We start from the raw sequence: 27,186 nt of genomic DNA on the forward strand, positions 1-27,186 counted from the left end.
GAATATCAACCAAGGGAATGTTTTTTTTAGATAAATTAGACACACATTATGTACCATACACTATTTTAAAGGCTTAATATTGCTATATGATGTAGTGTTTTAGCTGTAAAATTAAACCCAGAGTGCATGAAGTGCACTCCTACACTGCACTGAGTCATATTTTGTCTGTGAAAATTAAACCTTGTTTCCTGGTATTTGCACGATGTTATTACCGATACATTTTAATGATTTATTAGCCAAATAATAACTATTTCAATTGATATTACTTCATTTTAAGCCTTTATATTGAGCTTTACAAGCAGTATGTAAACAGTTACATGTTGTATTTGTAAATTATAACTTCGGTGAAGAAGGCAGACCCCACACAGTGTGCCTGGAGGAAGAGTTGATTGGTGTCAAATTGTAAAAATTTATATCTGCAAACATCTACAGTATTTTTAAGTAGGTTATTATGTAGTAATTACCTGTTTATCGTGCTAATAAATGCAAAGTAGGTGAGCTTATAAGATGATTGTAAAAAAGAAAAACAGGTACAGTGAAGTCAAAGATACACAGGGTACCGAGTACTCTCGATTATAGTACTTGAGTAAAAGTTCCACCATTTCTTATCATTCCATTTATTTGCTTTAATAGTTCCAATCCAAACAGGGTGGGTTTGTCAAATAGTTTGAAATAGTTCACAGGGGGTCAAAGTTCACCTCGTTTTATTCCTATGAATTTAGGACGGAGGTGTTCTTTTCATGCTCAGTGGCATATGTTTTGGTTCAGATTTATTGCAGTTTATTTTTTTTCATTTATTTTTTTTTTTCTTGCAAGAAATGTGTGTGGAAATACTTAAAAGTTGGCAGGGCCAAGCTGGTTTTATTTTGGGAGTCTTTATTTCCAGCCCCATAATTTAAACAACAAGGGGAAAAATGCTTTAATCCACTGTATCTTGGGTAATTGTCTCTTGGGGGGGCATGTTTTGGACTCTGGCAGGCCTCCAGGCTGTACGCCATATTACTCCAGCAGCATGCAGTTACTTTCTCCTCATACACCCATGTTTCATTGTAAAAACAGTTTTTCCTTCAGCAGGGAAAACACCATGTCCTTTCACCCCAGATTACTGTGTGCAGCTGCTCCTCTGACAACAAGTCTGTTTTCCTTTTCCTCCCTGTAAAGGCGATGAAATAGTTCAGCCTTAATAATATTTCTACTTTCCATCACCTTGTCCCCACACTCCCTCTGCATCAAAACACTCGCTGTGTGAATGTGCCTTTTTATTCATGAGCCCAAGTTGTAAAACACAGAATAATGTTTCAGTCCTACACTGGGATTTTGTGGCCATTTGTGTGAGTTCCACGGCTTAATTGAATAGACTGAGTAATTATTTGTCAAGTAATGCTGAGCAGAAAATAAATAGCCACTTTGCGGCTGCGAATTGTGCCTGATGGCCGTGTGTTGATACTCTCACCAGGGAGAGTAAAAACCTGCTCTACTGGCTAAGTATCTGATTAAGATTCACATGATGGAACTGCAGACGCTTTAGGATAGTGTGTCTCCTGGGCAAAGATAGTGAGTAGAGTTAAGTGTCAGGTGCTGTTATATTATCACACTGGAGCACAGAACCTTGACTGAATAAATATTGCCGGATTATTCTCTTCACCACAAACCATCTGCAGCACTGGGGTCAGCTCGAGACTTTTTGAAACTGGCCTACAAAGAATCACCACAGATGTGTATCTCTGTGCAGCAGATGCTGAACACTGTTCTTCATTCGTTCTTCCTTTCATTTTTTCCCTTTTATGTTGCTGTAATTTGTTTATGTTCTGTAATAAGCCAGTGCATATCTTCCTTCTGCCAGTTTGGCCTGGATCCATTAGAAATTGCCAGTAATTTTTCTTGCCTTTCCCTTTTTAAAGGAGCCTAATGACTTTATTTTGTAATGTTTATAATCCCCAAGATTTGTGTTATATTAACTCTCTCTGCTATTTATGGGTGCTTTTTTTTTTCCCTCCCAGCAATATCCAATGTATTTGCGGCCTGTTGTTACCTCTCTTGCTGCAGAGTTGACACTATTCTCTTAATAAATAAATAAATAAACACACATGTGAAATATTCCACTTATCACTTTCTTCCTGGATCTCTCCGCTGCAACTTTGGTTCTTCCTCAGTGGATGTTGCAGCTCACTTGTCACCATATAGAACTGTGGTCATTTGATAAGAGGTCATATAGCTGCAGTACTCAAATTACCTGCACATGCACAAGTGATTCAGAGTAAACGATACCTCCCCTGTACAGTACGTGTATTGGAAAAGGAATGAAAGACAAAAGGTGCATGCATGCATGCTTTTCACCTCAGCGTTTTATCATAAATGTCATATAAATAGCAGTGCTGTCTTTGTAGTCTGTGGGTTGACCCGATGCACCGCCTCTACTCTTTAGTAATTTAAGTGCATGCGACAGAATCAAACCAAACTATTAGATAAAGCACTTTCTGTTACCATCACGATTGGTGTGTAAACCGCTGTGTTATCTGTTTACAACAAAAGTGTTTAAAGAGTAACATGTTTTTGTCGTATTGCATCAGATTTCACAAACAAAATTTAAAAAAAGAAATCTAAGAAATAATCCCGAACATAGTTCCCTTGAAAAAGTTGACACTTTGGCTTTCATTTTGACAAACACACACACAGTTGTAAATTCGTAATCTTCAGAGGTGAAGCGCATCACCACAAAAGTGGTTTTGATGTAGCAGTAAGAAAATAACAAAGTATTTAAGTCAATGAAATAAAGTACACACTACGACAAGAAGGATTCTGCATTTTCAGGTACATTTTTGAAGAAGTTCACCTTTAGACAAACACAAGGATGCAAAGACAACTGAATGGTACACTTTCACAATGGCACCCCGTCAGCCACGTGCATTTCTACCATTTTTTTGGTGCACACTGGTTGTTTTATGCGTGTGTTTCTTTTAATCTTAAAGTTTGTGAGTTTTCCACAACTGAAAATATGCCAACAAGTGCTGCAGCCAATTTTTGTTGGACAAAATTGTCACTGAATGTCAGTTTAACTTCTGATATACTTTATAATTGATTAAACGAATGCCTAGAAATCGCAGAAGGTAATTTCAATTTCCACGTGTTGCAGGCCAGTAGTCCTAAACCCAGCGTAAGTAAGCTTTCTCAGCCCACGCTCCAACAAGTTCCGTGAAAAGTCCCTTTTGCATAATCCTGCAGACAATAAATATTTTACAAAAAAAAAATAATATTTTTTTAGAACACCTCAGTATAACAAACACAGCAACTTACAGCCTCCAAAATAACTATTAAAAAGAATGAACACATCTCCAAACATCGTAATCCGCATGAAGGGAGATACTTATTGCAGGGCTCTTGTTCTGTACTGCATTAGTTTTATCCTAGTGTACCTAATAAATTGGCAAGTGAGTCTGGGCTTTTCCTCTCACCTTATCTATTGTTTCTCAAGTGTATATTGTAAGCAGCTTTGGAGGCTTTATAGCGACTTAGCCGGCAGGGCTGCCGTTGCTCTGGTGGAACATTTGGACCTCTGGCAAGTGTCAGATTTTCAGCAGCACATTAAATCTCTTAACCCAGTTCTTTTTACCCCTCCCTTTCCTCTCTGTCTCTCTGCACCCCCCCCCCCGACCCTGCCATACTAACAAGCTGGCTGTGATCTATTTTTCATGTGTGGCGTTGTCACACATGCCACTTTTATTTATTTTTTTTCCCCTTTCCACAGCATCTTAACTCTTGCGCCAGTGTTTAGCCTGGTGCCCAAACCCTGAGGGGGCAAAAGTGGAAATGCTGCCAGAGCATCTGCACATCTACCCCAACTGGGCACAGACCTCCAGTCATGAGGTGGCCAGAGCCATTTTGATTCGCATGTTCGTCGTTATTGGCCAGCTTGAATGTCAGACACAGCGAGCCCAGGCATCTAATGCTTCAGCTGGCCAATGGGGCTGCTCCCTGCAATTACTGATAGGGCTGTTTGTTCCAGTGCGGAGGAGAGGCCAGGGAGAGTGCCAATGTGCCAAATGATTGTCCTCTGTAAATAAAAAGCAGACATCCTCCTTTTTCATGTTCTATATGTGCGTGCCTTATTTTCAGATGCTGTGGTACAATCACATTTGAAAGCATTTTGCGCTCCCAACATAACAAGGGGGGACCAATCAAAACAATAACTGTGGTTCCTTTTGACAAAGCCCTTGGCTCACAATTGTCAGAAGATGTAAGCTGACTCATCCACACAAGAAGGGCATGTATCCCTGGGAGCGAGGGGCGAAAAAGCTATGATGAATCTTCCCCTCAGTGCTCTCCTCTTTCCACTGAGCCTGCATGGATTAATTACATGACTAGTAGGTAGTTTAGTCCCATTATTTATTTTTCTCATGAATAATTTTACTCTCCCTCTCTGCCTAGATTTTATTCTGCTCAGGACTTTTCGGCTTCACCCTGTGGAAATAAGAATGAATTGATTATTTTCCATCTAGTAAATATCCCACCAACTGAGAAATAACATGCCTTTCCCCTAATTGGTTTGTTTATCTTGAGCAACAGACTCTGGGTTTGTTTGGACTCTGGCTGGCATCCACACACTGCACCGCTCCTCAGCATGATTACTCACCTTGGGAGGAGGCTGCTGGAGCAAGGTTGATGTTCCCCGCATAGACATCAGGCTGTCATTCTCCTCGCTTATGTGACATCATTTGCCAAGACAGATTTGTTACAGGAAAAATAAATTCAGGCCTAAAAAGGGATTGATTTAAGGACAGGCTGTGAGTAGAGAAAAGGCGACAGGAGGGATGGGGGGCTCCCAGACACATTTCACCACTGAGAGGGCTCGCACCGGATCCAAACAAGCTGCCAACAGAAGATGGATTCTGGCTTCATGTATAATTGATAAACTGTATGTTCTAGGTGTCAGCTTTAAAGAGGGAGCTAGGACTATATCAGGAAGCTGCTTTTCCTCTCTTAGGCGAGCATCATTTTTATTTTGTCCTCCCCCGTTCTCTGGCTTATCTTCACAGCTCAGAAAACCCTGTTTAAAATTATCTTTTTTTTTTTTCTTTTTTTTTTCTGTTCTGGAAGTGCAGGTTTAAAAAGCACATCCTGTTCCTGCACCTATTAAGAGTGCTGGTGCAGGGCAGATAGCCATCTGCAAAGTTGACTGTACATCCTGAGTTATCAGGATTAGCCATCTCACTCTTGACACCAAGCACATTAATATTAGCTATGGGAGAGTATCTGGCTGAAAGCAGCATAAAAGGATTAATGCAACGCTTATCCTTTTTGAAATAATGCCCTTTATTGAGCGGATTTGACACTGTAGAGGCTAATGGTGACATTGAATGGAGCCAGAATAAGTAATGGTGCATCATCCTGTGTCATGCAGCCTGAGTAGTCGCTATTTGCATTCCGACGGCTCCGACTCTATTGATTTTGCTGAAGGCGTTCAGTTGTTTTTCCTCTGCAGCACCAAGAAAGTGTTACTCAATCATCAACGTCCTGTAGCTAATGGCAGTCCTCCCCCTGCAGACCCAATGACACGCTTTGTTCATCGTCAAACTGTTCGCTACCATGTCATCCATTGAGTATGTGGAAACAATACGCCGGCACATCAGCTGTCCTAGGACACCACGCAAAAGCTGCCCACTCACGGATACGATACATTTGCCAGTCAGATCTCTGGGCGCTGGTATGAGCGGCACAATTTGTAGCAACCAATCTTGATTATTATGGTGGACCAGAGGAAGGCGGAAAACCAACTTTGTACCCCTTTATTTTCCTTTGACACATTCTAATAGCTGCAAAAATCAGTTTTCCTACTCAGGTTTTTCTTTTCTTTCTTTCTTTTTTTTTTTACATACTTGTAGGACTTGAAGTGCGAAATGGTGGTCTGATTCTTGTTATTTTTATATATCCCCCATGTACACTTGACTCTGAATGATTCTGGATATAAACAGGATATGCGCCTGCATGGGGTAACAAGACCTCCACCACACAGGGAGAATTTAAATCAAGCTAAAATGATTGTAATTCACTTGGAGAGAGTCTCCTTGAACCCCTAGCATGATTTGATTATAAAGAGGTTAAACAACTGTAATAATAAATCTGTCAAAATTTTAATAAGTTGTGCCATTTTGTATCGGGCATTATAGCACTTAGGGGCAGTCAGGTGCCCATCATGGCCACCTGAGAACGTTTGCTCTTTTCTTTCTGCTAAATTGCTGCTTCCCCCTTGCTGTATTTTTTTTTTGAGCTGACAAGATAGTAACCTTATCAATCACAGCTGCTTCTCTCTCTCTCTCTCTCTCTCTCTCTCTCTCTCTCTCTCTCTCTCTCTCTCTCTCCCAAGGACTTGTGTTGATATGTTCTAAGTGCTCTCTCCTTTGGCGTGGTTTTAATGGGAATATTGCATGCTCATTTCTCCGAGCCCTGCCTGTTTCTTAATGAGCTGATAAAGCCCCAATTATGGAGGCAAATCCTGATTTCTGATTTGCATTACTGACCCTTGTTACACCACACACGGCGGAAATGTACATGATTGAGGTGCTGAGATGTTAGCTTGCCTTCCCAGAACTTGTGTGTGTGTGTGTGTGTGTGTGTGTGTGTGTGTGTTTGTGTGTGTGTGTGTGTGTATGTTCTTGTGTAGGGACACAGGAGATGGACAGATTAGATTAGATACACTAGACGCTGCATGGCCTGTGCCGTTTGTGCGTAGAATGTGATTTAGTTGTGAGGTTTGAGACGGGCTGTGGGGCTGTTCTGGGTTCTGTGATGGGTGAGGGGACAGACTGACAGTGGCAGTGGGGTGGTAATGGCTCTGAATGAGGAGGAATGGCCCCTGAAAGTCCCCCCCACCCCCATCCCCACTCACACACAGTGGCAGAGTACAGCATTTACTGCAAAATACACATTCTCCTCTACACTTTTTACCCTCATAAAAACAGAAATATATATTTATAGCTTCACCAACCTGAGGAGATATAGTGTAAAGAAATTGAAAATGTGACACTTAAAGAAATCCAGCTCTCACTTTTATTAGTAGCTGCAGATGCGTCATCATTGGAAGTAAACAGATAAGAGGAAGATATGCGGATTTTTTTTTTTTTATATACCAGTAGCCAAAAGGAATGGAGCAGCAAGACCGATCAAAGTCAACCTCTGGAGGGGCTGGTGGGGGGTGGTCGTGATCACAGACGTGGACATTATCAGTGTGAGTGCACTTGCATATGAATCTCCAGGTTTGTTTTTACACAGCCACGTATCTGCCTCTCTTGGCCTTTTTGTCTGTGAAACTGAAACATCTTGTCTAGAACTTTGACTGGGGAGCTCTGCGGTTCATGAAAAATGTATCGACTCAATTTTTCTAACTCTTCGCCTCTGATACTCTTTTCAAATCATATCCATGTCATGTCAGTCTGTGTATTAATTATGTAGCGAGCGAGCTGAGGAGACAATATTGATGCATCTCCGCTACACGTCCTACTGCACATCGAGAGATATAAACAGGACTTAATTAAAGAAGATTGTAATGTTTAGCCTTGTGAGTAAATAATTCTTTGTGTTTACAGGAAGCTTTTTTTTTTCTGTCTGCGTCTCCCTTGGGCCAAGTTTTATTCTCAGTGTCTCGCTCCGTTCTTGTGGTCACTTTTTTCCGGTTCAACTGAGGCAGTTGACCCCGGTCATCCCAACTGGCTCTAGCTTCCCTTGTAGTCTCGATCGCTCAACAGTACACTGACAAGAAATTGTGCCTGAGCGAATCAGCAGGTGTCTGACACGGTAAAAGTAAATGATTTCTATGCTGTCATCATTCTTATTTTGCCTGGATTTGGGTTGCTTTACCCCTTTTGCATATATTTTCTCAGTAAAATGAAGATCAGAAGTCAACACGTGCTTGGATAGTTCATCTTGAGATGTGTCCCTCTGGTTCCCCCACACCCCCCTCGTGGCAAGTGGTCTCTCAGGATTCAATTAGATAGAGAGATATTAATCTTCTTCCATTACTTCATTCAGAGTCTACATTTAAAATATTTGATAAGATAAAAACGGATGTAGATAATTAGCCCTTCTGTGTTATTCAGATCTATGTTAAGTCGTCATGCAGTAGAGTGCGATATCTTGGACAGCGTGAAACAACATCTGTGGTGCTGTTGCGGGACACAACAGGGGAGATGATTCCGCTAATGCTAACCCGGATTAAAGATGTTTTTGTTTTCAAAATGCTCCAAGAATATAACGCGCAACATTGTGGTAATGATTTCTGCACAATTTTACCAAAGGTGGAATCAAATTTACGAGTGTGTGTGTATTCACTCCCCGCCAGTGACCACATGGCTTTCAAATATCCAGCCTAAACAGCTGTTGTTGGAGGCTCTCGCAAGTCGATAGCCTCCAACATGCATTCCATCCTCTACCCATCCACCGCTCCCTTCACCTCCGTATACAGAATTTTTGCTGCTTTTATCGACATCATGTGACTTTCTACTTTCTTGTGGCCACGATGGTTACAAGCCACCAGATGGCATCTGTCACTTATGCATGATTATAGGTCTTTTTTTTCTTCGGGCTGTCATTAGCGCACGCTGCCATGTTGATGTTTTTCCTGATTTTAAAGTGAACTCTCAACCAAAACCTATAATTCACTTATAAAATCGATTCATCACCCAGCTCTAACATAAACCTAATCTCTGGTTTAACCACACGCCTTAATTTGGTGGAACAGTGAAACTGCCATCAACGGAGTCAACATTGATATGGTGCGTACTTCAATGCTCGAAGGATTGTTTTACAGCGTGGTGAAAGCAGCCGTTTGGCAGGAAAAGTATGCGGTTCAAAGTGTGGATGCGTGAGTGTAGCCTGGGGATAGGTTTCTGGAGAAGCTGACACTTCAGACGTATTATGAAGCCATCACGTCTAATTTGCACAGGCCTCTTTTGTAATTTACCCCCAATTCAGAAGAACAGTCTCCTGCGCTGCAGCACAATGCACACTCTGCTCGCATTGTTCACGCTCATTGGAAGAGACACTGAGTGAATGAGTCTTGGAGCTCAAATAATGTGCAGCACTGTTCCTGTCATATTTGTTGCTGTGTAATGGCTCCTGATCTGTCGTTTCCTGCAGTGCCTTTTGAGTTTGGTGCAGAGAAGACAGTGCTGCGCGGTATAGAGCAACTGTTTTCCGTGCATCCAGTCCAAGCAGCGTGTTTACAACTCGCTGTTGAAGCAACTGCTTGACAGATAAAGGACCTCAAAACGTCGTATGGTCTTTGAGAGGGGGAGGAAACCTCTTCAGAAGAAGGACTCTGGTTTTCCACATGCCGCCCAGACATTCTCACACATATTGAGTTTGTCTGTGTGCATCTTTGAAGATGCAAATGTGTCAACCACATGTAACCAACCACCCAGCGAGAAGCTGAGCTGCTCAACTGCCTTTCTCACGGCTCTTAAATGGCTGCCAGTGATCTTCAGCGGCTGTGTTCGTCTGTGAAGCATGCAGCTCGGACAGATTAGTTTTTGTGGGATGTTGAATAATTTGCGCACATTTATCATTGAGCAAAACGTCAGTTTAACCACATTAGGAGACGGAAGAGTCCCCCCCCCCCTAATATTTTATGACCTCTCATGCAGGAACGTGTTATATGTATGTGTAAGCTTTGATAATGACACATTAATTCATCAGAAGTTAATAGACTCAGCCAATTGATATATTAGCTTTAGAGCCGTTTTGCATGACAAAACAGATAGAATACCTTTTTATTTCTCACATGCAGTAGCTCTTTCATCAGGATGATATTTATAACCTCCAACCTGCCCTGGTAGCTTTGACGTGCAGTGTAGGAAAGAAAGATAGCACATGATAGCTTAGCGAAGCCTAACAGGGGGAGACATGCGTGAATTATTAATGTTTTCCCTTGCACTGTCACCTATCATTCTACGATCCTGCATTTTTGAAATGCAAGAGTAGTATTCCTGCATTGTGCATGGCGAGTCATGTTTCAGACTCTCATTTCAATATCTGAAGTGAAAGGTCGGGATGATATATTCTGTCCTGCTGCAGTGACAGTGACTTACACGCTACCAGTTCACTTTTTACGAGGCCCACCCAGCCTGTCGAACAAACTGATAATGAATCAATCTGTGTGAAACATTTATGGGTGCCCCCGCCCTCCTTGTGTGAGGCCAATTAGAGCATCTTGGTGGCCCCTGCTGTCTGAGTCAGGGAAGCCCCTCGCATTGTCATATCAATATTCCACTGTTGATCTCCAGCTGAGGCGAGTCCGGCTGCTCTTTCTACACTCGCTAATTTGCATTCACCAGCATGTGTTGAAGATGGCATGCTGGCTGCCTTTCCTCCTTGTTCCCATCCTACTGTTGCCTCCCCTCTCTCTGTCTTTTTCGACTTTTTTTTTTTTCAGAGAGGAAAAGGTTTCTTGATTCCTGGCATGCCAGAGAAGGGTCCTCTGAGGATTACATTGGCTAAGCCCTTATCACTCCAGGAAATTCACTGCCTGCTTAAAAAAGTGGTAGGAGTAGAAAATCAAGGGGAAGTGTTATTCTTTTTAAGTTTCTCTCTATTCCCATGGAAAGTTATAACGGGTTTGAAGAAAAGTCCTTTTTTTGGCACTCAAGTTTTCTCGTAACTGCATTTCATATTTCACCTTTTTTTTTTTTCTCTCCCTCTCCCTTTTTTTTTTTTTTTTTTTTTTTTTACAAGTGGCTGGTGGAATTTTAGAAGTGGAAAGCAGGTGCTTGAGAGAGAGGGAGAGTGAGGAGGTTTTAGGGAGGGCTGTGCTCACTGGGAAGCGATGTTAAACATCCAGGGGAAATGTTTGTTATTCTAATGGGATACCACCATGGTAACAGCTTTTAGAGACTCCCAAGGCTTTGTGTGGAGTATATGCACGCTTTCATCAATCTCGCCTAATTTCTTTGGGGGATTAGCAAATATAATCAGTCTTTTTCTCCGAGTTGTCACCTGCTTTTTGACATGAATATTATGGCGATACTTAGCAGAGCACAGTCCTATTGGATCTGGAGAAAGCAATACACAAACCCTTAATATAAATCACAAACTGAAGTGAGCCACAAAATGAATTCAGAAGTCATTAGTATGTCTTTTGTACTGAATGACAGCCCAGACGGAAAAGCTTCCATTTTGCACACACCTACTTGCTTCTCTTTTTCTTTTTTTTTTTTTAAATCCTTGCAACTGAGCCTAGAGTACTTTTATTCATGTTACATCATCAAGTTGAACATGTTTCAGACAGAGGTAAAGAATTATGTTATTTTCAGACTTAATACCTTTAAGGGGTTTTAAATGCATTGGAGTGAACTCGTTTACAAGTCGCGATGAAAAAAAGTAACCCTGTCTGATGAGGTGCCTCCATGTTTAAAAGGCTCCAATAAATGGTAAGCCCCTCTCAGTTTTTTTTTACCGTCTTTTCTCTCTCTGCAGATTTCCTTAAGTGGCTTATGTGAATTGCAATTGCCACATTGACGCCGAGAGTATACAGAATACGTTTCTTCCCGGCTGTGACCAGCTAACAGAGCATTGAACTTGTGCGTGTGGTGATGGAGAGGTTTCACACACTGCGCTGCAGCGCCGTGGGAGTAGAGCCTGACCTAAAGCTAAGCCCCCGGCCAGAACAGCCTTCCATCAAACTCACAACACTGCTCTCTTATCTACTGGCATTTCTGTCTGATACAAATAGCCAAGATGTGATAGAGTTGGCTACATGTCATATCTGGCATTGTACTACACTCTATCACCCCCCCCCCCCCTTTCCCCTATTTGAAATATAATGCTTTTAACTCACCGGCTTCTTGCCTTGGCTATTTTTTCCATCTGTAGCTGAGACAGAGACCAGTGTGTTTGCTCGCCTTGGCCAAAGGCCAAAGGCTCTTTCTGATATAATCCCCACCATCGATCAGACTTTGTTTACTCTAACATGGTTTCTCTCTCCTCCAGCAATTAGAAGGCAACCTTCCACCTCCTGCTCCTCAGACCAGCTTTATAGGTTTATTTTTCCCTTAAGTGGTAATTTTTCATGTTGCGGCTAAGCTCTCAGTGTGGGTGTATATTAAGTAATGGATACTCTTCAACCAGACTGACATGTTAGATAGCAAATTTAAGCCTTTTGTTATTTTTCTTTGTCTTTAAGAGGAATTCACCAGACACATAAAGTATTGTACTGTGCATATTATTATTTAGAGATGATTCACACTTTTCCTCTCCCGTTTCTCTCATTTAGGCTCTCTACTTTGAAATCTCCAGCACTTTGTAAAGTGAGACAAACGTATGTGACTGCAGAGGATGACTCCTACATCCTGGACATTTGAGAGGTTCAAAACAGAATAAATTTAGTGAGACAGTTACTGATCTTTAAATAATCATGGCTTAATAGGTCTATCTGTCTGTCTATCTGTCTTATATAGCTCATGGCAATTTTCTAGCCGCAGGAAGGTGCAGTATTCATGAGCTAGGCTACATTTTGCTTCATTATTTGATATATTTGAGTATGGGGTTACTGCTATCTAGCATCCCAGCCTATCCCAGCATCTACGGGCGAGAGGCGGGGTTCACCCTGGACAGGTCGCCAGTCCATCGCCGGGCCAACATACAGAGACGAACAACCATTCACACTCACAGTCACACCTACGGTCAATTTAGAGTATCAATCAGCCTCGTCCCCAAATTGCATGTCTTTGGACTGTGGGAGGAAGCTGGAGTACCAGAGAGAACCCACACAGGAACAGGGAGAACATGCAGACTCCACACAGAAAGATCCCGCGCCCGAGCCGGGACTCGAACCCGGAACCTTCTTGCTGTGAGGCCACAGTGCTGACCACTGCACCACCGCGCAGCCCCCAGAAACTTCCTGAAGTGAAATAAGGATGATGAACAATTTTTTTTTTTGGTTGTGCCTATCACAACCTTGCTTCTACGTGTTTACCGAACGTCATTTAGTATGTTGCAGCTCGTCCACCTGAATTTTGTATTCGGGCGAAAACGTACTTTATTAATAATGCAGTTTTTATTACAAACAAAAAACAAACACTCTACCATTGACTTAAACATTTTTTTCTATAAGTACGTTCACATGTTAAACAGTGTTGATGCTGGGCTAGAAAATGACAGTTGTGTCTCCTGGGACTTAGTAAAAACACCTGCTTCAGTCACATGACAAAGCCCCGAGTGTCCAAATCGTGTTTACTACTTTTCACAAGAAAAACCCACATTGCCGTGACCCCTCTGATAGACGTGTAAATTACCTTCAGGCAACACTTCACCTGTCAGTGACGGAGCGGAATAATGATGATTATTGAGCGTCTTAAGTCTCAAATTATTAATTACTGCAGAGTTAACAAGGAAGTGTTAATTATGTGGGGAGTCAGTGAATGAGTGAATACGTGTGCTGCTTTTTTTTTTTATCATTTTTAAACAGCTAAACTTGGCCACGAAGAAGAGAGGAGAAGAAATTGCAAAAAAAAAAGAAAAAGAAAAGGAAGTCATTGTTTAGCAGTAAAGAAACAAAAAATGTCAGTTTAAAATGAGAAGTTTTAATCATTTTGTAGTAAGTTTGTAAATGCATTGAATTTAGTAGCATTCGTGTTTACTTTCATGAAGTGATAAAGCCATATTAAAAAAAAAGCATACCAAAATGATTCAAAGCAGAAATTATGCAAATAAAGAGTGAAAATGTCAAAACTCAAGGATGCCACATTGTTAGTCACAAAACACAATTATCAACCATCTTAAATTTAGACTGTTTTAACCCTGAAGATTAGCGTATCCCCTTTTTTTTTTTTTTAGTCATCTACAGTGAGGTAGCAGTGACTACATTACCACTAATAAGTCTTGCTTTCAGAGTTATCAAAGGCAAGCAGCATGCTAATGTCTGTGAAACATTTTAATTCAACATCTAACACATCTCACCCTGTTACTTGTGCTTTTGGCAGACAACTCTGACGCCTACCAGCAGCAGCAGCAGCAGCATCTACATTCATATTTATTTTTTTAAACATTTCTTTTTTTTAAGGTGGTGTTTGATGGTTAAGAAAGACTTTTGGCTGTGATTACATTCATTTCTAGTCTTAGATGCCATTTTCAAATGGGAGATGCACAAAGTCGACTGCACGATTTGAATTCTTTCGGGGGAGAAAATGTCTGTTTTGCCTTGTTGAGACTTGAGGGAGCAATAACTTTAATAAAAAAAAAAAAAGTACAGGAGCGGGACCCAACTTTTAATTTAAAGTTGTTTGTTCTTTAAGATTTCCAGCTGAGGTATTTTCCATCAGCTGTGATCAGTAAGCAGGGACGTAGCCTCGCTTCAAGATAAAGCCAAATGACATATTCCTTTTAAACACCAGCAGCATTATTTTCCTATAATATATTCTTGCATTGACAAAACTGGTAAAGTTTCTGCTCTATCCTCCATTTCATCCCCTTGTCTGCTCCTTTGTAGTCTTACATCATTTGCTTGTATTCAATATTTCTCCCCCTTGGCCTGAATAAAAAGCAAAAAACAATCAGAGTTGAATAAACAAGCTCAAATATATTCTCGCCTTGACAGTATTCCTTACCAGTTGTCATTTTGTATAGTGGTGTCATTTTTTGCATAATTCCACGGTGCATTGGCTCGGCTTGATTTGATTTAGACCCTCCACTTTCAAGGAAATTGGGCTTAGGGTATGAAAGTTCACACTTCTTGCCTCCAGGCAATTGATTTTTCTGAGCTCGATTTTAGTGCTGTAGCAATAGCAGTTGTGAGTGTTAGCACCATGTTGTGTCAGTGAGCTCCAAAGATACGGAGACCTCGCTGTGAGCTCAGGGTGGTTTAATAATTTTTACAGTTAGCAAGCTATATATATATATAAAAAAAAAAATTAAGATGGAAATGGGTTTGATTTTGTGCTCACAGTGTCAAGTAGAATGCCAAACATGTTAACAACTTCTATTTTTTGTTTTGTTTTGTTGGTCTCCCGGGATAAAGGATTAATTAATAGTTGTAAGGTTGGTCTTACATGCATTGTTAACACTTTACATGCCATAAACTAACATTTGTAAATAACTTATACCGCATTTTTAAGTGGCAAAAGGGCAAGATCCAATGGCCCATTTAGACTAGACGGACAGAATTGCAGTGGCATAGCGTACATGGATCGTGCCAAATATTAAACCCACACCGTAGTTGGGGAAATAAAGTTATAAGTCATTTACAACTGTTAATTAATGCTTTCTTTTTGCAGTTTATGGTTACATAATTCAATTATAGATGATAGAAAGTACCTACAATGTTGGTCTTTCCATGTTTTCCAAGTACATAAACGCATATTGACGTGATGGGTGTGTTGTATTATTCAGTACTTCGATTCAACTCGGCAAGTCTTTTCGGAATCAAAAAGTCTTCTGTTCACCAACCAAAAAGCAAATGGAGAATTAAAGGGGCTCTTCATCAGTTTTACTCATAGGTCCTTGTACTTGTAGGAGTGCCACTCAGCCTGTGTAAACAGTTGTATAATGTCTCCTGTGGCTCTTGAAGAGTTTTCTAAGGTTTTCTGAGAAAATACCCCTGGTGACATCATCGCATTTATGTGTGCTTGGGCTTGAGTACTGCAGCTCTTTATAGCCCACTACTAGCCTACTTTGTAACCCGGGGTCAGCTTCATAAGACATGGACAATACGTTGTTGTGTTGTGTTATTGGGGACAGTAGAATCCTGTCACATATACTCTTCCACCATATCTATATGTAAAAGGATAGCATATTGGTCTCTTCAAACCACACCAGTTCACTCTGTTGCTTTCCTTATGTTATGGCAATAAAATGCTGTCTTTGGATTACCTTTTTAAACATAAACATGATAATGTTCCTTTAGCTTTCCTTACCTGCAGCTATTTATTTAAAAAAAAAAAGAAAGATAGGAACAACTCCCATGATCCCACGCTACTTCAGGACATCATCAAACTCCTGTTGTTATTTATCAATTGACAGACACTTAGCGCCAGAAATCACATACTGTGCTTTTAAAGATCCCAAATAATGTCCTGCATGTTTTTCTCTTTTGTTGTTGTTTTTGCACAAAAAAAAAAAAAAAAAAGCTTGGATGGTCTGTATTTTCCCATTTAGAGGTTGTCAAGCTAAACTAGATCGTATCTTTTAAAACGGGCATGAAAAATTAAAAGTTCCACGCCTGCCACGTGTTCTCCTGTTTTTCTGGTGCTGAGTGCACACAGTCAGAAGTTATTATTAGAATAAATCTAAGCAGCCCCCTGTCTCTGCTCTGAGTAGTGGGCACCCAGCTCCTGCATTGAGTTTGACAGCCTTCACACAATATTGTACAAGGGTGCTCCCTTGGCTTCTCATGCTGGTTAAATGTAATATGGCAGATGGATAGTATTTGCAGGGAGAGCGGGGGTCTCACCCTCCCTCTCACTTTTTTTGCTGTCTCTTGCCAGTACCTCAGACATTTCAAGGGGGAGAAATGTGTATCAAATTAACTCTTAGCAACGGGGCCTCTGAGCTCCCTGCCCTTGTCTTTTCAGCAATCAGAGCTTTGTTATTTTAGTCTTTCAACCAAAACCAAACTGGATTCAATGGCTTCAGCAATTACCTGTAATTTTCCAAGCTGGTGCGCTAGCTTTCACCAGAGTGACTGGGAACAATGAAAGACTGTCTCCTCGGTTACTCATTTTAGTGTTCAAGTTAAGTGCACTAATTCATTTATATCCACAGAGTGGCACATTTGGAAATGTTCACTTCCCAGCTATACAGGAATGTCTGTTGAGATTTTGTTTTCCGTCTATGCGCAACTTCCGACTCACTGAAACTAGAAATCCCTCGGCGGTGTCGACACTCCGACGCTGAACCTCTGCTTTATACATCTGACCCATATATTAACAGGTCCTTTCAAGCCAGTTCAGAAGAGACAACTCTGAAAGCCCCGACATCTGCTTCCACATCGCAGACCTTTATCCCATTTTTCCATCGACCCCCACAAGACTCCCCCGTTCCATTCCTCATCCTGTTCTCAAATCGTGTAAGAAACTACAGCAGCCCAACTTGACTCCAAAAGTGTGTATGTGTGTGTGTGCTTGTGAGAGTTGGAGTGATGTTTCCCCTTCAGAGGTACTGAAGGAGAGAGAACCGCTCGCACTAAAATGCTAATTAAGTGCAGTGTGGCAGACAAGGACACTTGAGAGTGTGTGCATTAGTAAATTTTAACTCTCTGCAAACCAAACAGTTTGTTCTGGGCTAATCTCCCAATGAAGGAGGAAAGAACAACAGTAGAAACAAGAGAGTACAAACATAGATTTGCTGTCGAACAGGAGGAGAGAGAGGTGGATTGTTGTCTTTTTCATTACTAAGATAACAGTTTTAGAAAGGAGACGAAAGCCTCAAATTTATTTATTTTTGATTTTTTTAGTTTCATCTCCTCACAGAGGTAACATATGGTATCTGTAAGAGGAGAGTCAGTTTGTGCTATGCGGTGAATTATTTTGTGGATTAGTGTTGGCATTTAAATGCTCTTGGCTTTAAATCTTGTCTGTTTTAGATCTTAAGTACATTCCTTGGCATCCCACTCTCCCCGCTCAGACCGGCCTCTTCCCCCGGCCAACACTTTTTTTTTTTTTTGGATTTTTTTTTTTTTAAACTGTAGAGCTTAACAGGAGAGTAAAAGGCAGCCATTTCAAAAGACCCTGGAGCTGATCTCGAATTACTTTTAGTGAGATACCACTCAAAGCAAACCAATTCATCCCATGTGATTCCAACAGAACCCTAACACCCCCCCCCCCCCCCCATGCACGCCATTCCCTCCCTTTCTTCAGAGCGGAGGCGTCTGAGGTTAATGTAATTACCGTCTCTGATGGTTCTACAAATTGCAGTGTGACACATGTTCCCCTCAAATGTTCTGCGGTTGGATCTTGTTTTATCCGCGCTCATTAGCTAGACATTGGCCAGGTATGTTTAGTTATCGTCCTGACCTTCCAGCTGCATCTCTATAATTCACAGAACACCACAAGAGACCTTCACAACATCAGGAAATATCCTGCTATCTTTAAAAAAAAATCAGATAATATTTGAACCAGAGAAAATGTTTTTTTTTAGAAACAGATACAGCAGCAGTTAGTGAATGATGCCTCTGCCCAGTTGTTAAATCTAGCATTTGTGGCACATTTATGTTACCCTGGAGACCCCTGGCTGACATGATAGCCCCCTTTTTCTCATCTCTGACTGCCCTCCCTTATGTTTCCAGTACAGTTGACTTCCCTTCTAACTCCCTTAGAAGAAGTGGATGAATTCCTAGATGTCTGATAAGCTTCAACAGAACATGATTCTTAATGAAAGAGAAGAAGAAGAAGAAGAGGCAGATGTTATCGGCTCTGGTGGATTGCCTCGCAGTCAGATCAAACATCCTAAAAGTGCAGTGAGTGCTGAATCACGTCGCGGTATGCATTTATCTTCTCTGTTGGCTTAATTGAACTAAATGAAACCAACTGGCCGTTTCAATCCAAACAAAACATCATTAGCATTGTGAAGAAAAGCTTTGGAGCATTTTTTGCTTTTCTTTTGAAATAAAAAAAAAAAGAACCTTAAATGAGTTCTTTTCATCCTTGTATTTTTTTTTCCCCCTTTTCCACTCAAGGTATTTTGTGACACCACTAATCACTTATCACTGTTTGTCCTCTTTCTTTCTGCCATTTATCGAGCCAGAGTCTGATACCCCTCCCCTCTCCTCGTCATGTGTGAAGGTCTCTTTTGTTCCCGTGTTTGTGTGTAAAACAGCAGGACCTTCAGGAACAGGGAGTAAAATATATCTCCCAACACTTGCGTAGCGTGCCAGAGGTGTCTTGATGGAGATGGAGTCATACTGAGCTAATGAAGCTCCAAACCTCAGTTATCGATCCACCTCGCAACGGTGCTTTACAGAGATAACTGAGGAGGAGAGCAGTGTGTGGCATCGCGCGCGCTCTGATCTGTGTGACATCTAATTCTGTGTAATGAACCCTGTGCACCAGAGAGGATGATGGGGGGCTGTCTATGGTAATGATAGGGATAGCATGGCCTGGGCGGTTTTTGAAAAGCTTTGCTCACAGGGCTTCCCTGACAAAAGGAATCTATCACAGGAACAAACAGCTGAATCAAACTTCTCAAAACAAAGTTCTACTGTTAAAGTGTAAATAAGCTACTTTTTTGTTCCATGAAGTACACTGTGGTAGTTCTGTGACTTAATTTGTTACTGCGCAGTTCTCGGATGCTAATTTGTAACATTTCTATTCCGTAGTTATTGCTTTGTTTTCTTTCGTACAAATGTCCACTTGGACTCACGGATGAACTGATTGGATTTTGTTGGTCAAAGGTCAAGGTCACCGTGACCTCCCACAACACGTTTCTGACTTTGTGAGATATTACAGGAATTCAACAAGGGAATTCTGTCAAATTTGGCACAAGCATTCACACTGGAGCACCGGACAGTGGAAAGCTAGACACTGTAATGCCACGAAATAACCTTTTGGTCCAAAACTTAAAAATGTATGTGCTAATTGCAATAGAATTTCAGATAAATGTCTTATGACACGACTGATGAAGGGGGTGATTTAATGTCCAAGAGGTCAAAAGTTAACTTCAATCTGACTTAATTATGTTCCACACCAATTTCTGGCATTTTTTTTAAAAAAATTCTACATGTGCATGCAAAAATTGTTCATTTTTCTAATTCTGTTTTTGATTTTGTTTACAATGTGCAATAAAGAATACACAGTATTAAATCCACATCAGTAAGAGTCATTTCCAACCTCCTCCAAACCTAATCCAACCCAACCCCTCACCTTGCTGTTGTCAGTATCATATCTCACTAACACCATGAGAAAATAAGTTTGATTTTCCAAGGAAGGGCTTATGAATGTTTACATTTTTTTATTTTTTATTTTTTCAAGTCTACCGTATATTTCGAGACTGCACAAACGTGGTTATAAACTGCAACTATGCTGGCTGGCATACAACAGCACGATAGCGATTTTAGTTTCCTTACAAAATATTTTGTCTGATAATGTTTACTCGCCTGAATTGAGGGTCTCAGTGGAAAGTTACATTAGCTTGAAGCTCAGGCTAGGAAAATGGTGATATGCGTCGAGTGTGGTGACAATCAAATCATGATAAATGTTTAGATAAGTTTAGACAACTGAACGTTTTTTTGAGCCACAGCTCTCTGCATCCGTCACCACCCTCGCTGTGCTAACATAGTAATCAGGTGATGTCTGTAGTGATTGATGGAGTACTGTTCAAACTAAAGCTGTAAATCTACATTTAGTTGATATTTTTGGCCAAGTTGGGCTCTGCAGGAAGCTATAAACACAACTTCGACATGTAATCGCCTTATAAATAACTCTGCAGACGATCTGACTGCCTTCAAATAAACCAGTCAGAGCAAAAACACAGTGAAGTTTTTGTCATATTTCTGACCATCTGGCGAATTCTAATCCAGTGTTCACTTTCTGTTTTGTTCCACCAACTCTTGATAGAAATGTTTTGTTTTGCTGGGTAGTCACAATCTAATTGCTGCTCGTTTCTGAGGTAAGTACAGAAGGTTGACCAAAAAAAAAAAAGAAGCTTCCTGCAGAAAAGAAAGGCAATGATGCTGATAAAAGCAATATCAGAACAGCAAAGTTGTAACAGCAAAACAATAAAATTATCTTGACGTAATAGTAAAAAATGGTGACATTTATGTGCGCAGTATTTGAGTCCAAATTTCCCTATGGAGACATTAAAGTATATCGTATCATATCGTGTGGCGTTGTATCGTATTGTTTCGTGCTGTGTCGTATCGAGATGTATTGAAATAAATGTCCAACAAAGACAGGTGATTGTTGGTTGATCCCAGGGTTTTTAATATCCATTGCAAGTTTAAAAGATTGATAGCCAGTCTTCACATTATCAACCCATGTGAAAGAAACATATATTTCTGTCCGTGTAAATAAACTTGACTGTCATCGGGCTAAATGCCTCGTGATCGCAATGACCATAATTAGACTTCTCTCTGAGGTGGCGATAGTTTAAATTCCTTCCTTCATTCCAGAGTAATAGGAAGTGTCAAACAAAGCCTCCGCGACACTCTTCTTTGAACACTTCCCTATTATCCCAGCAGAATTAAAATAGACCTGGTTTAAAAAAAAAAAAAAAAAAAAAGCTTTTCCTTTTCCCTGACCACCTCTGCTGCTGGTGTAAATGAAAATGCCCTTCCCAAAATAGATCATTCCTACCCTTCAGATGTCCACTTTTATTTTAAGCCCGGTGACACCATGCCATCCATCACAGCCAGCTTTTCAAAATGCGAGCAACCCTGGGAGGAAAAATACGATGCAGGGAGAGTGTTGCTGTGCAGTTGTGTTAGACCTCTATGGTTAGATTGCCACTAATTTCATCTCAGAGTAGCATTTAGACATTTTCTTTGTGTGAGTAAAGTAGAAATCATTGGAAATGGATGCCTTGCCTTTCTCACCCTTCCCTCAAATTACTACTTGACATTGCCAAACATTGTTCTGCATTATTGTCTGCCAGGAAAATACATTTCTGAATGCTTTATTGAATGTTTTGGCTGGGTGGAAATTGTACTTAGTGTACCAAGCACTTTGATCATCTTGACCTGGAAATGTGATCGTCGTTCTACTTCTCAGGGTTCTCTGACACCTGGGAAACAGTATCTGGTATTCTTGATACATGATCAGTACTGCAGCACTAAAGACTTAACTTCTCCTGTTTCACAGTCGACAGAGACCACTGATGGGAACTGGAATTTCACTTGGCTTGGACCGAGGTGGTTTTTTTTCCCCCCACAAGCCACTGAAGTCACAACACTGGGAGCCTGGTGGAAAAAATGGCCTGTATGATTTTTATGAACGGGATTCCTGCAGCGTGGCTTCAAAAAACAGACACACAGTTATTTCTCAGTATTTGTGCTTCCAAGCTGATCTTTTCTGAATGGCGTTGAGAAGCTGCAACATGAACATTGAGAAGTAGATGTCATGTTGGCTTTGTGTTGCTCTGGGACCAGTAAAGGAACTAGGACCACCACCGAGACCAACTTCCCCTCAAGGGCCCTATTTTCTGTTAGTATTCACCCCATAAGGAGGAATAGTAAAGTGACTTAAGCCGGCCGTCTGGAGTTGTGGAACATTTTCTGTTCACAACCCTGCTGTTTCTGAGCGGTGACCGGTGGCCCTTTGGCTTTTCTTCGACCAGACAACAAACACTTGAGTCACTCTGGGTTCCTATTGTGCCAAGAAAGTACCTACCCTGTGGTAGGACCCAGAAAGGTCCCTAAAAGGGGGATTCCTATAACCTGATTTAACGTGTGGCTCTTGTACTATTGCATAGCAACTAAACTGATCACAAATTGAATGACTTGTTAATGTGTAGCAAATACAGATTGGTACTGATTATGGACTTTAAAGGGAAAGTTGTTCTTCTAAAGGGAAAGTGATCCAGCTTGGTATCATAACTTCCCTTTTCCTTTTCATTTGCTGGCAGCAGTTGGCTCAACCGAGCTATGGCCTACGGCCTTCAAAACGGTATAGTTGTGATTCCACCCACTCATTTGACATTAGAAAATGTAAAGGAAATGGCAAAATTACCCCCATCGCACAAATACGTTAGTACACTCCCTTGAGAATGTGAATAGAAGGTAGTTTCTTTCAGCTATGCACAGCCTGGAAGTGTCCTTGGACAGCAACATGCCTAGTGCATTGTGGTTGTTGTAGGCTTTCTGTTGTATTTCTGGTATGTAGCATCAATTTTAAAATATCTGGGCCATTCTACCGCTTAGAAAGACCATTTTTATTTAAAAAAAACAAAACAAAAAAAGAGAAAAAGACGATGGAATACTAAAGAGAATGGTGTCTTGTATGTATGTCTTATGTAGAATCTTTTGGACTGTTCTGATCAGAACATGATGTCCGAGTTAGATGCAGTGTGTTTTTCTAAATTTTGAATAAATTGAATACAATCAGTATGGATTTTCGAGTTTAAATCAGAATTAATTTAGTATGATTTAGTATTACAGGTATATTCAGTCAGGAATCAGTTAATATATTTCAGCTCTGACTCCTGAGCAATTTAATATAACAGCACTGACAATAATAGTGAGGTTGGAGGTAAATTACAGAGCCGCTGTGTGTGATAAGGGAAGCTGTGACACGGCTTTCAGAGTTCACCACCTCGCAGGATATTTGATCGAGCCTCCGGTCTTTGATCAGTGTTAGCATTTCGGTAGCCATGACAGTTTATTTTTCAACTACCAGAGAAAGACCACTTGTCTCAGAAAACAATCTCCCCCTTCCTTTGACACATTGGCACACCGCAAAAGAAAAATGTCAAGGTCAGTGATGGGCCATTAGCCAGGAGTGAGTTCCCTTTGTGCTTTCACATCCATTGAAAACAGCTTTTTAGCTTTGGACAGATGGTACCATGACACAGCAGCCACAGGTGCTGACCCAGGCCTTAACTTAAAGATGTACAAATCAAAAAACAAAAACCACCAGGACACGCTGTGTAGAGAGGAATGACAAGAGCCTTGAATTCCCCTGCTTAGCATGTCTCGACCGTAATACCTTGTACACTTGATTGACTTCTCAGTCATCGTCTATTCTCCTCTATTCACCGGGGTTAGACCTTTTCTTTTTCATGGTAGTTGCTGCTCTGTTGCTGCAAATGTCATAGTACTGTAATGAGAACTGCACTATAGCCCACAATAGAAGCTTTTCAGCCAGATTAAATGTATCAGTGAGCTAAAGCTTTCCTTTCCTCTACCAGCACCGCCCCACCACCACCACCACCACCACCACCACCACCACCCTCCCCTCCTCTCCTCTCTTGGCCCTATTGTGACACAGTGGTTTTACAGAGCAGCTTGTTGCTGAAAAACAAGGTTGAGAAGATCAGTATCAAAGGAGGAGTGTTTTTGTGTGGCTCGCAGGAGTGTCTCGCTTCAGGTTTCCACCTGAAACACAAAGGTGTTTTCTTACCTGATTTGTATTCATTGACACAATGAGTGGGCCTGCCTCTCTTGTTTCCAAGTAAGGAGAGTCCAGACGAGACTTTTGTTTGCCCTATCATCGGATACGTGCATGTTGCTTCCTACAGTATGAACCTTGGAGCCCAGCCACTGGGTTGGTTCGGGATGAGTTTTTTTTTTTTTTTTCCTGTCCATTTTCCTCTTCTTTGTTAATACTGCTTGTGCTCTAAGAAGCCATTTCTGTCAAATGTTACCGTTGCCTTTTTACCCTTTTGCACCAGTGTTTTTTTTTTCTCGTAATACCACACTTTGTCACCCTTGAAATTCCTTGTCAGAGTGAAAACCCCACAAATTAGCACTTTAAAGTGTTTCAGTTGACAGGAGCCAAGTTCAGTCCATTCTGTCACATGTTATGTTGCCAAGTTATATAGATTATTTTCAGGTCAAGTTAGGAAGTGAATATTCTCATCTTGTTTTCAGGGTTTTTTCCTGACTGTATCCCCGGACTCAATCCTCAAGGTGGCGAAACACGCTTCAGAGAACAACAAAATCTTCTGCATGAACCTCTCCGCACCTTTCATCAGCCAGTTCTTTAAAGAGCCACTGATGAAGGTCATGCCTTATGTCGACATCCTGTTTGGCAACGAGACGGTAAGTGGAACGAGACGGTGCCTGATATTTCCTTTCAGGATTGAGGTTTCTCTTAACGTTTGTTTTTTAAGGTTTTGCGTCCTCATGACAGCCTATTAATACCCAGAGCTCGATGCGCTCTCTGTTAAAGTTTAACACTAAATCAGAATCTCCTGTTTCACTGTCCTCATTTACTCCTTGACATCCATTTAACTTACCGCTGCCCTATAAAGACGTGAATGCAAATTTGCCCAATAATCATCCATCTCAATACGTAGGCTATTGATTTTTTTTTTTTTTTTTTGCTGAGTAGCTGGTTGGAGGTCAAACTGAGGTCATAATTCAGGGAGCTGTCCACCAAATGTCCAGCTTAGCTCAACTGAGGACAAAGTGCACCGTATATTTGGAGGCAGGGGAGTGGATGATCACTGGTCTGAACTGATAAAGCTACGACAGTCAGCCTTTAGGTCAGAGACGGGGGGGGGGGGGGGTCCAAGGACCAGGGCAGAACTGCTGGATGACTCTGATCAGCATTTGGTGGATTTATTTCACTTGCTGACTTCAGCTTTTTTATAAACCTCCTTTTTTTTTTTTTTTTTTTTTAACGTATGCATCTCTCTCACTATATAATTGCCGTGAGGAATGATTCTGTCTCCGAAATCCGCGGCGTACATTTTGCAAGCGTTATGTATTTTCAGGTGGGAGGTACTGTGTAACTGTTTACTTAAGAAGTTTGCTCATACCTCCTCATCATTACAGTTTAATGACTCTGGATAATTGCAATGTATGTTTGTTGAAAGAGATTATCTTTATGAAGCTCTGCCAAGGCTTGTTCTTGGGATGAACCCGCCAAATAAAAAAAAGCTCCATTCGGGGAACAGAGCAGATATTCACCACTCAGTTGCTTCAAGCGGTGAGGTCTTCCAGGGTCTGTACAGGACTAATGTCTGTCCAGAGTGTTTTGACTCCTTTTACCCCCCCCCCCCCCCCATCTCCTCCCCTTGTTGGGTGCCGGGAGGAGGAGGGAGTAGGGAATGACTGCTCATACAGTCCAGCCCCAGACCTCCCATTGTGCACAAGTCAGACAAGGTTGGCGGTCATGCAGTGGTGCATGGTGAGTGACAGGCAACAGGGCTGCCTCACCCACACTTACCCCCCCCCAACACACACACACACACACACACACACACACACACACACACACACTCTCTCTCTCTCTCTCTCTCTCTCCAGCCTCTGGCCGTCCTCTCACCCTAACTTCCACCCCCCAAAGTGATGGATCAGTGTCAGCCCGCAATGCTTTCATAACAAGTCAGTGACAGTCAGGATCATGCAAACTGACTCTTGTAGCCTGGCAGAATTTACCGTAAGCGAAGGCTAATGCTCATCTCAGCCCCCCACTCCTGCTCTTACTAAATCATGAGCTGAGCACAGTTAAGAAAATATTCTTAAAACGGTAGATGTTTCAAAAGTGGCAATCATTTTCAGCAAGATTAAAACCTTGAGAATCAAGAGCTGCATATTTGTCATGACTTGGATCTCACTGCAGTTAGATCACAATTTCCTTTTCATCGTTTGACATTCCAAAACAGTCATGCAACACCAAAGAATAAAAAAGTTAGGGGAAAAAAAACCTAAACGTCAATAGCCTCTGTTTCTTCTCTTGTTTTTGCCTGCGTCTGATGTTGAAATGTGTCTGTGTTCCTAACTGAGTCTACCCTTGGTAATTCTGCTGTAATTTGATCCTGCTGGTACTTGTCTGAAACCTGGCATCAGCAGGCCCTGCCTGACCTATCAGCAGCCTCGTACTTATATAACAGTCTTCCATCCATTCTGTAATTACTGCCTTTTTGGGGCATAGTGTAGTGTCTGTTCGGGTGGGGAGGTGGAAAGGCTAGCGACGCTGTTTCTGCGTTGCCAAGGCCTCTGAGATGGTGCCGATGGAGGCGCACAGACTTCAGACACTACTTCATTTAATTGGCTAAAATGTCGTGTGATAACCTGGGAACAGTACAGGCTTAATTGAGTCCTCCTGTGCTGTCCCCCCTCTGACTACCTGACATGAAACCCAGGGCATTGCATTTCCCTCCTTTTAATGGCTGCAGTTAATTAGGCCCGAATGAGGGAATCATTACCGCTGGAAAAACCACATGCCAGTGGATTTGCCGATAAAATTAGCCACAATTTTCTTTTGCTATTTGAGCATGAGAGATAAACCGCACAAAGGGGGGGAAAGGATTGGATCATTACTGTCGAATTTGTATTGTGGAATTTAAGACCCATCATAGACAAATGGAATGATTAATCAAGACAGAATTAATCACCCTGACTGATGTTTTTTTTTTTTTTTAAAGAAGAAGAAGCTTGGATTCATCGCTTTCTTAATTTAGATCATTTCATGTGCTTGGACTCCTTTTGTATGTGCAAATGCTTTAAGAATGTGCGTCTTTCATAAAATGATACCATAGATGAGGAGCTTAGTTTGTACCACAGCAGACCTTTTTCCCTCCCCTATCATTTAACTTTATGTACTAGCA

At 41.3% G+C, this 27,186-nt stretch overlaps 1 protein-coding gene across 3 annotated transcripts in view; it reads left to right on the top strand.

Moving 5' to 3' along the window:
- Window positions 1-27,186, top strand: part of adkb (adenosine kinase b) — a 114,271-nt gene that overhangs the window by 56,348 nt on the left and 30,737 nt on the right. For all 3 annotated transcript variants that reach the window (XM_086196079.1, XM_086196080.1, XM_086196081.1), the window contains exon 7: window positions 24,500-24,670. In XM_086196079.1, the coding sequence (XP_086052205.1) occupies window positions 24,500-24,670 (171 nt within the window). The remainder of the gene's footprint in view (window positions 1-24,499; window positions 24,671-27,186) is intronic.

This window comes from Aulostomus chinensis, chromosome 23, assembly GCF_037954235.1.
Source record: "Aulostomus chinensis isolate RoL2024-O1b breed Wild chromosome 23, RoL_Achi_v1.0, whole genome shotgun sequence".
Lineage (NCBI taxonomy): Eukaryota > Metazoa > Chordata > Actinopteri > Syngnathiformes > Aulostomidae > Aulostomus > Aulostomus chinensis.